The sequence below is a fragment of the Hyalella azteca genome, unplaced genomic scaffold (genome assembly GCF_000764305.2).
Source record: "Hyalella azteca isolate HAZT.00-mixed unplaced genomic scaffold, Hazt_2.0.2 contig11415, whole genome shotgun sequence".
NCBI lineage: Eukaryota > Metazoa > Arthropoda > Malacostraca > Amphipoda > Hyalellidae > Hyalella > Hyalella azteca.
The window spans coordinates 286,793-301,829 of NW_025941414.1; the positions used below are offsets into that span (position 1 = coordinate 286,793).

The window sequence follows — 15,037 nt, forward strand, 5'->3', positions numbered from 1 at the left end:
AATTGTAATACAACAAAAATCATGGACGGCTGTTCATTTGTGCACTACTGTATGTATACTCAGGGAAATTGTATACCGAATTTTAAATTGTTAATTATTAGGGATCTAATACAATGACATTAGTTTACTTAAGCTATCAAACTATTTATTTGTATTGATTTCGAGATTTCGTAATCAAATTTAAAACGGATAACGCATAAATTAAAAGTAATTTTAAGCTTAATTTTTAAGGTAAATAATGAAGCGGAACCCTGTTTCAAGGTCGGGTCGGGGACGGTGGAGTTTGGGACGATGGACGAATTCCGTTCGCCATAGGTGATGTGGACGCCGGATGGTGGGACGTGTTAATTGTCGTCCCTGGCAAGAGGGACGACGCCAGAGAGTTCGTCAGGGACGATAAAGACGCCGCGGAAAGTGCGGAAAGTTGCGGAAAATTATTAGTTAAATTTGAAAATCCCTGAAGCGAAGGAAAATTGGATGAAAAGTTCGACTGGAAATTCGACGAGGTTTGATGGGTGCTGGAGGAATGGGTTACAACGGGTGACCCGCCGTAAAGGTATGGGTAGTAACAGTATGGGGGAATACCTAGGGATCCTAGAGTACCCAAGGGTGGGGGTAAGGAGCCAAACGAGGGCAGCAGTAAGGATGGAGGGCCCCGAGGGGAGACGAGATCCCCTTCAGGGGAACCCAGCAGCATTTGGTCGTCCCTCATCAGAACCTGAAATTCGAAAAAAGATTTCTTCAACTAAGAAAATTGAAGAAGCATTCTAGTGGAGGAAAATTACCTGCTCCAACTCTTCACTTCTTCGTCGATTTGATTAATTAATAAAATACGACCCGAATTTACGATGTTGTTACCAGTCGAGGTATTGAACCAAAATATGTGACTGGCATCAGCACTATATGGTATCAAAAGCATCCATATTTTACATCAAATATTTTCAGATGTCCTATTAATCAACATATCACTAGTAAATTAACAAAAAATCTGAAAAAGTTAAATCAAATTGGACTATTGTTACGACATCTATCGTCAAATCAGAATAATCAAATTATTTTATTGCAGATTTTTTTTATAAATCTAATACTTTTTGATCATTTACCTTAACTGCAACACGTCTCCCAGGCGACGGAGGTTCCCCGCAGTTGACGACAAGTTGCTTACGCTTCGTCTTGTAGCGCCGGTTCTGGAACCAGATTTTGATCTGCGCGGGACAAGAAAAAGTCACCGTCAGACATGCTGCTCACTGCCAGATGCTAAATACACGTTAAAGTAGATTTCTGAATGAACAGAGCATAACGTTTAATATATTGCATAGAATTCATGAATCAGTCAAGAAGTTGAAATAAAAGTATAGCTTAAAATTAATCACAGTCAATGTAAAGAATCAATCCTAAATAAAAATTGTTATTGTCAATTGGCTTGAAGTCAGTAAAAATTTTCTTTACTTAAACATAATAATTTAGTTTCAATGGGCCCACGCAATCGCTTCCTAATCGCTCGACGCAATCACGGTCATACCCAACGTAAGCGCTCGAGGCAATCACGGTCATACTCAACGTAAGCGCTCGAGGCAATCACGGTCATACTCAACGTAAGCGCTCGAGGCAATCACGGTCAAGCTCTACGTACGTGAAAGCCACGTGCAAAATCTGAGCAATCGACCACCGGTTTCGGGCAGCGTTCGGTCGATGCCTATTAAGGTTTTTTACCCTTAATGATCTCTGAGCGGCGAGCGAAGGGTCACTGCCTAATTGTAATAATCACACGAGGGGAACAGGGTGAGGGGAAACGAACGTTACGCTCAGGTAATTGCATACTCGATCTGAGCTGCACAGAATGAGCGATGCTGCATCGCACAGGAGCCGGAAATCAGAGGAGAAACACTGGAGCAAAAGATAAAAAAGTTCCAGTAAAAAATTTAGACGTGAAAAATCAGTGGCCCAGCATCAGCAGAACATATATGATGTATGGCTTTAATGGCTTATAGTGCTGGCTGGGCCGGTGTTCTCTGCGGCCGATTTTTGACTGAATAAGTACGGGAAAGGCTGCCTGATCTACTGGCGGTATTTAATGCACAAGATTTTGAATGTAGTTTCGTAAAAGTAAAGAATCCGTATAGACTTTTAGTTTAGAAGTGCATTAGAATATCTAGAGTCTAACGGGAAATTTTTCTACTGCAATCACGTAATTTTATCGCAATAAAATGTTTGAAAATTTTTCTCTGTAGCATCTTCGACATCTTTTTAGAAATAACTTTGTTTGATTAGTACATTCAAAAAATTCTTAAGAGGCTAAGCATGAATGAGTTCAGGCAATAAATTAAAACATGTCAGTCTGTTATAGACAGTTACAATCAGCTTTCTTGCTCATGTATGCACTATTATTATGCTAGAACAACAACAGTGTATTCCAGGATTGTTCTCATATTCTTAAAGCCACCAGAAAAAAAGACCTCAGTACCTCATCAAATGATCAACTAGAATGAGGTTTCGATCGCTAGCGTTTAGTCTCCACCGTAACAGCAAAAATAACCACGCTAAAGAGTACCAAACACCTCAGAAAAAGAGCAGCCAAGGTGAAATTAACTACCGCTAGACGCGTGCTGAAGATTAACGCCCATGACGTCGCAATAATGATTGCCTAAGCCACCAAGGGGCGGTGGAGTCACCCGTGACGTCGCAATAAGGATTGCCTAAGCCACCAGGGGGCGGTGGAGTCACCCATGACGTCGCAATAATGATTGCCTAAGCCACCAGGGGCGGTGGAGTCGCCCATGACGTCGCAATAATGATTGCCTAAGCCACTAGGGGGCGGTGGAGTCACCCATGATATCCCAACTGGGACCCATCACTCTATTATTAAAATTGGATTCGAATATCCATTAAAAATGTTCATATATATTTTAATAATTATATTGACAGCAATTAATTTTAAACAATTTATTTCTGAAAATTAATTTTCTTGAGTTTTGAAATTCTGCGAAGCGTTAATGTAGATGGTTCACGTAGCGAGACTGGGATATTGAGAGCATCACATGAGAAGATTAGTCACTCCCTGTCGAATTTAAATTCGCTGTTATATTTTCATTCGTTAGTTCCATCATTTAGAATTTAAAAAAGTAATTAGGGAAAATTTCGGTCATTCATAGCGAATTATTCATAGTAAGGCTGAATCTAATTGAAATATTTTCCATGGAAGTAATTTTCTTAATATTTGTAATAATCAATTGGTTTAAAAGTCGCATGATAATTCTCAATTTTCTTTCCCACCACGCAAACAAGAGGCCATTATTTCCTACTAAAAGAAACGAGCTCGAGATGCCGTAATGACAGGGAGTGGCAAGAGAGGTATAAGAGTTGATGCCCCGGCACCTAAGAGGTAATCCGAAAATTGGAGAGGGTAATCAGAGGGCAACCAAGAGGGTCATTCCAGGGGATTAAAGTAATAGGAAATCCCATGATGACCTCCAGAGGAACTTCTTAGGAACTTTGTAATTAAAATCTCCTTCTCTGCCTGCTCCTTTAAGACAACTTTTTTACATAGAATATTTACAGGGGAACATGTAAAGGGGAAACTTGCCTGAAATGAATGAATTTATTATTTTTCGGTGACCGTTGGAAGTTTTTCAATACGACAATTTTCGGCGAATTCTGAAATTGAATTAATTATTATTTATGGGTATAGACGAGAAATTAGCTCCATGCATTAATTACAGCACTTTTTAATTTAGAAATTATTTAAGCATGTACTTTCTGCACCATGTAAATGGGCTTACGTTCGTAGGGTAAATCTTCAAGATAGATATTTATATGTAAAGTCTAATCAGCTCCTACCAATTATTGTGTTGAGTTATCATACCCTTCACTTTTAAAAACTTTCGGTTTGGATGACAAATAATCCTTAAGATATATTCGTTGCATATAATATTATTAAACAAGTTATATCTTACATTTTTCCCTCAGTTTTATAATATTTAATTTATTGCAAAAACAATTGAGAACGTTGATGTCCCTCAATTAATTATCTTGTGTTAGTTTTTTTATACAAATATTAGACGCTAATTTGTTAAATTCTATGTTAAAAAATTTGCATCGTTCATGCTCCGTATGATTGATTTGAACATTTATGCTAGCCTTTTTACGTGTCTAAAATTCATTAAATCGTGCGTATTTCTCAATGTATTGCTGTACATTAATCAATTCCGGGATTACATGCGTTGAAATAAAACGGTTAAATCGTCTGCTTAAATGAAGATCATCTAGAAAGTAATTTCCTTTCTATACGGTCTCAATAATTTCCTTTCTACTTAATGCGGAAAATGTCTGGAAGTTTTCGTTCGATTGCGTTAACTCTAGCGCGTGGGTCGCGTGCGCACATTCGTTCACTCGTTCATTCCTTTATTGGCACCGCGATCATCCCGCATGCCGGCACGATCCAGCGCATTCCACTTGAGAACGCTCATTCTTAGCGGCGAGTTCATCAAGGATGGCGCGACTAACAATTGTGGTGCCGAACAATGCCATTAAATGTCGATAAGGATCGAATTTTGCGGTAGCCTCGAAGTTCTATCCTCGATCGGCGAGAGTCGAATCGTGAGAACCGACGCGACTCGAGGATAAATTGAGGGTAAACTATTCAATTAATTGAGTGGAAGAAGATGCGATTACAGCGAACGCAGTCGCCCGATAGACTTAGCAGGTCCTGAGTGAGAAAACCTTATGGAAAATCATAGCTGGATCATTGGCGATAATATTAGGTCCTTGCTATGGCACGTTTCGTTTCCAAAATATTTTTATTAATTTAATTATATGATTTTACCTAAAATTACGCTTGTAGCACATGGTGCTGAGGATATTCCAACTCTTCATTCTCAATGGCTTAAATAAGGTTGAACACATGACAACAAAAAATTAACTTCGAGAAACTAAAATACACATCGTCATATGGTTTGCTGCGTTAGATAAGATCGAGCATAATACGTAATTGAGTTATCAATTGCTTGCTATGCTCGACGTCGTCACTCTTTGTTGCACTAACCTGCTGCTCGGTGAGTTTGAGTGCCTACGCGAGGTCAGCTGCACTAACCTGCTGCTCGGTGAGTTTGAGTGCCTGCGCGAGGTCAGCGCGCTCGGGGCCGGAGAGGTAGCGTTGGTGCGCGAACCTGCGCTCCAGCTCGAACACCTGCGCGTGGCTGAACGCTGCGCGACACCTCTTCTTGCGAGCTGATGCTCGAGAGCTGAAGTCTGCATCGCTGCCTTCTGTAGTGGGCAACCAGACTTCAGGGTAAATTTTACATTTCAATAAAAGATCGTGGTAAAGTTACTGATCCAGAGTATGAGTGTCAATATATTGATACTTTTTTTATCTAATATAGAGAGATTTCAAGATCAACTTACTTTCAATGTAGCAAATACATTTTGATATTCAATGTATATATTGAATATCGAAAAAATATTAAATTAATTTGTTGCATATGAATTCTGAAACGAATTGAAACCGAAATGCCATAGCTGATGACAGGGCAGAAACTACGAGACTCGGTCGAAGGAAATGGATTTCACGAAAAAAGGGGAAGATTTTTTTAATATTGATTTTGTTCTGATTCGTAAAAGTTCTTCTTCATGTCCAACGTAGAAAAAAAATTTAAAAATATCTAAAATTCAGCCAAAATCAATGCTTGAAAATGGATATATTGTAATAAAGCTAATCATTTTACAAATTCTGTGTCACTGCTTAGAGACGAGTTGAATTAAAAAAATCCTGCGCGTAATAATGTTATGTATTCTGTAATTACATGTCATAAATCACTATTTGCGGCATGAGCTGCCTTGTACGCTGCTGATATTATGAAAAGTTTATTGTTGAGTGACATGTCTTTGTGAGTAATGAGTGACGTGTTAATAAGTGACACTTCTGCTTTATAAGTGATGTGTTAAGAAGTGACCTTAATTGTAGAGAGAACTTATAAGCATACCAAAGTTGACAAATTTGAACCTATAGTCTCGTCCATTAATGAACGAGACATTTTCAGGAAAATATCAAATAACGATGCGATTACACCTACTAATCTACCTTTATCACTATTATATGAATATAGTTTTCTGTTAATTGAGTAATCGGCACAATCTATGCAAATTGAGCAGGTAATCATTCAAAAGAACTCAACTAACTCTAGAACCACATATAATGATAATGAACATCGGTCCAATTAATGGTAGAGGTAAATATCTTTCGTCGCAAATGCTGCAATCGACAAAATAGGGCTGTGAATCGACAAAAAGTACCGAAAAGTATTACCGTGTTTAATAGATTGTGATTAATTTATAGATAAAAGTAAACGGCATCACCAAATGACGTTATTCTGCTTTATTTTATCGGTAAAAGTGGGTTTAATTAGTGAAATTAGGAAAATTATAAAAATATTCAGTATTCAGTTTAAAAATTTTCAGTATGGTAATCACTATAAAAAATTAAGTATTCAGCATAAAAATATTCAGTTAAAGCATGATAAACATCATGAGAAATCATTTATTTTTACGTACTCAAAAACACGAAATGAAAACACGAGTTTCAACTATTTTAAAAGACACATAATTGTTTTTAATAATGTAACGGAATCAGAACATTATATCATTATAAATGACCGCGACATCCTATATATTATTCGAAATTGTGCGTTTATAAATAAGTTATCCCCGTACCAGGAACATATCCTACACAAATTCAGAGGGTTATGGCATTTTCCATCTGTAAATTCTGCCATTAATTGAACTCAAATATTAATGATACTTTCGTCCCATAGACGAGTTCATGTACTGCATGGTGCATTAAGGCCTTTTACCATTCCATAGCTAGAATATTCTATATATAAATAAATCGTCGGTTGACCTATCATTGTTTTCGTTGTTTTTGAACATAAATGTCATGCAGGACAATATACCACATTTCATATGAGTAAAAAAATCAATCATGAAAAGGAATTTTTTTGAGATTACCTTTATCGTCAGAGTCTCGGCGTTGATCAGATGAGGTTGCTTCGCATCTCGCCCTCTTATCGTCAATATCATCATCTTTATCGCTCGCGTCCATCTCCTCCATGCTGACGTTGGAGTTTGGAGACACTGATCGACTATCAGCAACTCCAGAGCTCAATGAGTTGTTTAGACCCGGCACAGTGCTGGACACTGCCGATGAAGCATTGTTTGCATCGGCGCTCAAAGACCCCGGCTTCACTAACGGTTTATCTGGTGACAAGCCACGCGTGTGACGACTGATTCCGTTGGCCATTCCAAAGGCCTCTAACCTAGCCTGATGTAATCTTTGTTCGATCATGGACGTGTGGTTTGATTTTGAATACGAGGCGTTTGATAGGGGCATCAGCGCTTGATGTACGTCTCGTAAATGCACGTTATTTCCGATGGTGCTGGTTAAGGGGGAAATGTGTGCCGAGTTCGGTGAGGAAAGAAGTTTTATCGATTTGCTGCTGTTAATAAAGTTAGCCATAAATTTATTGTTGTTGCAGTTTATTGTGTTGTTGTTGTTCGCTGTTATTGAGTCAAGATGCTCGGGTTTCAGTGGACTGGCGCTGCCCCATAATATGTGATGCCCGTCCTTGCTGAGATCAATTGGTATTTGGTTAGACATGTCAAAATTCGAAGAATTTTCTTCCGGCTCGATCTTGGCGAGAGAAACGGAAATTTCTCTGCGTCTCTGAAGTGTCACCAAACTGTTTTCTTCCGGTTTTTCGCCATCAGTGTTTTTCTCAGTCTCTTTCGATGATGAATCACCGACACTATCTGTCACATTATTGCCTGCCTTACCTTCCATTTTGGTCAAGATGTCTGCGATTGAAAAAGGCGTCACTGAAACACTGGAGCTGATGCTGCTTCCTTGTGTAGATTGCTTGCTTATTTGTAAACTATGTGGAGATTCGCTGGGACTCCTATGAGGGGTAGAGCGTCCCGTTTCCACGGAAGTCACTTTCACAATCTCCAGCTCAGTGGTCATTGTGAATTATCATGGAATTGAATGTAATACAAATTTATATTTTCTTTATAGGTAAATAATTCGTTAAATTGCAAAATGTGCGGTTGATTACACGAAGGAAAATATTTCAATGAATGAAAGAGTTCCAAATTGTTCTCACTCTGAAGCACTAAAACTTCTTCTTGAACACTTGTGTCTTTCAGATATCAATTATACTACCACGAACACCGGTGAGATAAATGCAAGGGAAAATTTGACCAAGTGTCACCACTTTGCAAGGCTCCCAAGAGAGTAAGTCGGAAGAGTGTTGCCACTACGGTGCACTGGAGCCCTCTGAGAATGCTTCCTAAAAGCGAGGGTACGGCGTGAGGGCAGCTATGAGGTGGCCCATTTCCCCTCTAATTGGCTCTGTCACGAGGTCTAGTCAATTCCTTTACCAGATGCCACGGCTCCATTAGGATCGCGAGAACAACTTTGAAGGCCCTCACTTCCCTCATCGTGCCGAACCTTGCCGTGCAGAATAACTTGCGATTTTTTAGCGTCGAAATCGGAATTAAATTTTAGTAACAATGCTTGTAGTTAGATAATTTGGTATGTTCGCATTTATGATGTCCTTGGATTTACTAAATTTTGTTATGTTTCACAGGAAAACGCTAATATTGTCAAGGAATTTGGCAGAAATAGGCAGTTTACCCTCAGGATGGGCGTGGCTTGTCTGCGCCAATACGACCTGGCGCGAGGGAAGAAGGCGGAGTCACCGACAAATAGAGATGCCGGGCCGGCGAAAGACCTCCAAGGGATACACGTAAATCTCTTAAAAGATTAGCAGCCTTCTACTCGTGTGAAAATTGCCCCAATTCAAGGTAATAAAGTGAGCTGCTGGTGCTGAGTTGCAGAAATGAGCGAGTGCTAATTGGAGCAAAATTGCATCTCAAGAGTCATGTCACTGCAGTCTTTAGGGAGTCTTCCAGGGCGCCTTAGGTGAAGCTATGATGAAGTTGGAATCTGGCTTTTGGAACTAAGTTTCAAGTTTCAAGCAATATTTGAAGTCGGGTAGAAAGTGAAACTTCTGACATCATGAAAAAATGATAGTGTCATTTATATTGAGATGATTTTTACATTCTAGTGCAATTTTTTCGCATCATTGATTCAACGGCGCCAAATAAGATTTTTGTTCATTTGAAATAATTTTTACTATATGGATGTACATATATATAGTTAACGAACATACGCTCATATTATTCGTTAAAGAAATGTTGGTGGAGGCTGGGTGATGGAGACTGCAGGGGTGGTGGATACTGGGTGGTGGAGACTGGCTGGTGGAGACTGGGTGGTGGAGACTGGGTGATGGAGACTGGGTGGTGGAGACTGGGTGGTGGAGACTGGATGGTGAAGACTGGGTGGTGGAGACTGGGTGGTGGAGACTGGGTGGTGGAGACTGGGTGGTGGAGACTGGGTGGTGGAGACTGGGTGGTGGAGACTGGGTGGTGGAGACTGGGCGGTGGAGACTGGGTGGTGGAGACTGGGTGGTGGAGACTGGGTGCTGGAGACTGGCTGGTACAAATTGGGTGATACAAATAGTGTTGCAGTGGCTGATGTTTGGCTGTCAAACTTTTTATATTCAGCTGAAAATATTCTCGAAATTTCATCAATTTTACAAGAATTTATTCGGGACTTTATTTCATTTTACAAAAGACGGAAACATTTCTCTGAAAAAGTTTTTGTAGCAAATCAAAAATCTACGGGTTTTGATACCAAGATTTAATTATCTTAGCTCTCGATCGTTGTGTGTTTAATAGTAAATGGAGGCAAACCCTTGCTATTTTAACTTAATTTATGTAATAAACTATGATCATCACATTAGACACATATTAAAGGTCAGGAAAAAATTTATGTAGAGAGCCTTTATATCAGTTCTTGAAACCGTGGAGTCATAGTAAACCCGGTTCAGCGATGCTGATAGACTATTTTCTGAAATTAATACAATAAAACATAATAAATGAATGAAATATCAAGAAAATCAATATAGTGACATAAATATTCACATTTTAGGTAAATCAGATATAAATAAATAACGAATTGTACCATGTTATTAAATTACTGGAGGTTCTGCGAGAACAACTATCTCAGCTGACAGACAATTTGCCGCCGATTCCGTTAGGACAGATGAAATCTCGCTTTAGTGCATCAGCTTAGTAGGAATGAAGATAGTTTTTATCAAGGAAATAATGAAAAATTAAAGTGAAACCCATTCGATTTAAGCCTCAATGTTTTGTAACAAGCTCTGGCAGAATATCCTAGGAAAATGCTGAGTAAGATCAAGTCGTTTTTTCCCAAAGATATGATCATGTCTTACGTGATGTTTGCTAACTTCACAGTATGGCAGTTCAATCTGGGAATATCAATTATGATCTAAGAGGAGAGCAAATCTTTATTCCCATACAGATAAGTTCAATAATATATGATCTCGCAAAAGAAGTAACTCTTTACCACAATCTCCGGACCACAACTCGTACAGGACTTATTTTTAGCGCCTGATTGAGCCATCCTTCTTATGAATTGTGTTGGCGTGACGCTCACTTATTCTTCTCTTGCAGTCAATGGATCAAAAGTACTGCAGAAAAAGCTTCAGTGACAAACGAGATTTTGGCGTGCATGCGTGGGCAGTAAATTCATGCATGCAGGAGGCTTCTTGGTCCGCTGCATCTTGACACGTTATAGGCGAGTTGTCATGAAGCCTTTAAAATACTTTATTAATTTCAAAGTGTTTTAAAACCTCGCATTTTATTTGCATGTAACCGAGGTGTAAAACTGTAGAGACCGTTGCTTTTCTATACAAGCTTGTGATTTGAAAGATTTACGTCCCAGTTTCATAAATTGATATAGAGCATCGACCTGACAGTCAACAACAGTTTTGCGTGCGAGTCTCCTTTTTACTTACAAAATAAATTTCCATCAATATTTGCTTGTGCTGAAATTATCCTTTAGTGCATTCCACTCTGATAATTAATTAATTATTAAATTGTAACTATAAATTTTTTCAACTTGCTAACATCCTTAATTACTTCTTTTTTCATCGAATTTTTTTTCCTTTGTGGTATATTTCCCGATAAATGACGAATGTTCTCTGTTCAACAGACCCCGTTTTTTCTCCTCTGTCCTGAATCATGGCAGTGAGGGTAGAGTTGATGAGGGTAACGGGCTTCTGGCGACGATGTTGTTGCAGCGTTCAAGTCTTGACGCGCCTCCTTTACAGCTCATCGCCCTCTGTTGACTCGGCTCCTTAGGGCACGCGACTGCCTGTGAAATGACTTCCTCTATAGTTGGCTTGGTTGAACGTCCATGAATTAGGAAAAAAATTACTTTAGATTACTTCATGGTATATTCGTTAGAAGATCAATATAACAGAAGGTGTATTACTTCACAGTGTACATGAGTTTTAGTTGGCAACAAAATTAGTTCATTCATCTGACGACAGCCACAAAAAACTTGCTTGCATCTTTAAAATTATTTATTAATGATACATTAATAAGTGAGTGATTCAGTGAGTTAAATCGTAGCCATTATCTTCAATTGACTTACGTCTGTTTAAGATCCCATAATTTATTTCAATCTTTGGTCTTTATTTTCTGGGCTTTTTGGTTTTATATTCGTTAATATAACATTATTCTTTATGTCTTAAAACTGATGATGTTGCTAGTTCCAAAACACTTTAGATGATGATACTCCGAATTTACGTTCCATTTTTTTTGGTTCTAAAAATTTCAAGTACCTATTTCTACTACCTACCTTTTTTTTATTTGCTGCAAAGATTAAAACATAAAAATATTCTGGGCATTACATAAAGTTAACTTTACCCGTTTTTAAATTCTTCCCAACGACATTTCAATATATTGCATCTGGGATTACGATGAGCTTCCGCCGTAAATCCAGTTTTTTTTATTATTTTCACATCTCAAAAACGAAAGGCATCAGCAATACTATTGTGGGGATTGGAATTGTGAAGCAGAGCATCTGTTATAACGGTCAACTTTGCCAGGCAATGCAGGCTTCTTACAAAGCTCTCAAAAAATGTGCACGATATGTATATCAAACAAGCATAAAAATTAATTAATGTAACACATTTTAATATAAGTTACTCAGATCAGTAATTACAAGCACTCCTAAACGTGCACTTAAGAAATAGTTATATTCATTGCTCAAAACTTCACACGTCGCCGTTGTACCGTGCTAAAAAATAAAAATGTACATTACTGGGTGATTCACAAAAACTTCCTGATTTGAAAGCTCAATAAAAAATAACTAACGAAAATATCATTACAAAATGAATTTTATTGAAGAAGACATTGCCTGAATTTTTGTAACATATAGTTTTAAAATGGCATTTGTCAAATGGCGGCCCCCATTGTCAAGGCATTCACTTAGTCGATTTTTGAAGTTCCGTTCAACTCGCTGATGCATATTGACATGTATGTTGGCGATGGTTTGGCGTATATGTTGTTCTTCAATTAAAACAGGCTCCTTGGACAGCCACTGTAAACAATTGATTTAAGATAACCACCCAAATGAAATCATACTGAGCCAAATTGGCTAAAGAAGGCCACCTCTCAAGGAGATGAATCGCTTTGAAAAATGTTATCTGAGACGGAGACAACTCTGCAAAACGGCTATTGGAAAAGTACACCTCGATCTACAGCAAACGGACGCTGCTCACTTGTCCAATGTATAGTGGCAACTTATTAGGTCGGACACAAAACTTCATGAGCTAGCTTTTCATGTGAAATACTTTCCGCTCTTTTCCTACAACATCTGCCTGATTAGCGCGAGATACCAAACAAGAAGTTATTGTGATTCCCCCTGTGCAACAGCCACAAAACTCGGTGCAGTTACAGGGAGTTTTCGAGCGTCACTGCAGTTTGGTGAATTTTCTTGGATATTTGCACTTAATTTACACGAAGAAACATCAAAATTACGGCCTGAAATTCGCTCAGCAAATATAAAGTGATGATTAACCACACAGCACGCGATCGATTTAAAATTAATAAATAGTCCGCCTTAAACATTACCAAAAGTTCAATATTTTCGTCCACACAGTACAACTTACACATTTCTAAGCTAAAATTTAAGTCGGCGAATGTATGGGGACTGTCACAATATATCAAATTTCAGTGTAAAATATTCACTATCAGAATATATACTGTATGTCCTCAATGTACACAATTTAGACCTGTTCTTGGTTGCAGCAAATGCGCGGCGACTGCTGTCAGTATAATTCAAGGCAGGGTGATGAACATAATATTGATAACTCACACAAGATATGCGAGTATATGATCGCAGCGGCGACTTTTAGAATATATATGCAGTCATGAGCACGGCGCGAAGTTCAGCCCTCACAACTTCCACAAGATGCAGCAACTGCCAGACAACTGTCACAAACGTACAGTAGAGAGCACAATGTACACAACTGCTAAGTTAAGGGACTGATGTTGTTCGCAGCAGATCGTTTACAGTAACAGCATGAGGGTGGCCCGCTACTCCACATCTGTGGGCTTCAGCTGAGTTGTTTAGCAAGGCACTGATATCGTTTCGAGAGGCTCTCGTGACGCTACAAACAAAACTTCGGCCAAACTCGGGGAGTTCGCGAGTGAACACAAAAACAAACCATAGAGAGTAGCTGCCAGTTAGATTCAGTTATATTGCAGTTCATTAAATAGATGTTGGAGTATAGTGTGATATGTAACTGATGAAAAGGTTAAAAGGTTAAAGGTATCATTAGTGATATGTAACTAATGACACACGTATCAAAATTGCATCTATCTTCTGAAGTTTATTCAGAAGATAATTTTAAAACGACTATTTGTAATTCATTCACATGTGGCCTTGTGAAAGACTCTGCAGGTTTCAATCGAAAGTATGTTTGTAAAAAATGGACGCTACAAACATATTTTCCAGACTTTTGGCCATTCATGTGGATCTATGGAGGAATGTGAATGTAACAACCATGTGACGACAGAAGAAGTCGTCGTGAAATTCGGCATCGCTAATCTGCTTATGTTCATAAACGGCAAAACTGGTTTATATTCAATATTATATAATAATTTTAACAGGTGGAACCATGGCGCTGGGGATTTTATCTGTAGTCTCATAATCTTGAACATAAATTTAGTCTGTTTTCATGTCTTGCATTGCTCAAGTGCAGTCGTGGTGCGAATTTTTGGATTCATGAGCCGGGACCATCGTTTAAAGTGAACAAAAATGTGCAAAACATAGCTGGTATAGACAATTTCGCTTGTTCCACTACATCAAAGGATATTTTTTGAAAAAAAAAAAGAATTTCCAAAAAATTACTGATATGCTATACGGTTTTCAATTACGGTCAAGGAAAATAATTTAAAGTATACTAATGGCAATGTGAGAGCGAGGATTTTGCAAGTAATTCATTCCCGCTGAAGCGGCGAAGATGATCAAGGTAATGTGTTGTCCAGACAGCTAGCGCCCAGCCAGGGATTTTATGCACGATCGCGGCAATTACGTTCCCTGCGTGAAATATTGCTATGGTATCAATTATTCCTAAATTTTTCATCCTGGAGGTGCAATTAATGTAAAAAAAAGATCACAGAGAAATCTGCGGACCAAAGTCTCTGATGTAAAGCGACCACCAGCTGTGGTGTTGTTATCTTATGTTACTACCGTAAACGTAGTAAATAAATTCAAAAATTCATTAGTTTTCGAGGTTTTTGTTCTGGAAATAAGTATGAGACGGTGTGTGAGAGGTGTTTTCAGTTTTGCAAAATGAGTCATGATTGTTTTGGTAAATTTACTGACATATCTAGGTAGGAGAACTTAATAGACTTATCTGTACTCAATTCATGAATTGTTGAACAGCAAAGCACTTAATTGAGTGATCTAGGATCGATGATTTTAGGCGGCGTCGAGAATTCCGTCTAAGCAGTTAATGGGGGCTTCTTTCATGCGTTTAATTCAGAGGCTGGAATTGATTGAACGTACATACTGAATTCAAGGCCTGAAACCAGATCATAATTTGGG

At 38.5% G+C, this 15,037-nt stretch overlaps 1 protein-coding gene across 1 annotated transcript; it reads right to left on the bottom strand.

The window, feature by feature from the left end:
* Nucleotides 1–256: 256 nt before the first annotated feature.
* LOC108666045 (homeobox protein Hmx) lies at nt 257–8,341 on the bottom strand. The gene is made up of 4 exons (XM_018152851.2): nt 7,000–8,341; nt 5,090–5,262; nt 1,104–1,205; nt 257–718 (listed from the first exon to the last, which is right to left on the bottom strand). The coding sequence occupies exons 1-4, from the start codon at nt 8,009–8,011 to the stop codon at nt 257–259; spliced, it is 1,749 nt and encodes a 582-aa protein (XP_018008340.2). The 5' UTR covers nt 8,012–8,341.
* Nucleotides 8,342–15,037: the final 6,696 nt, after the last annotated feature.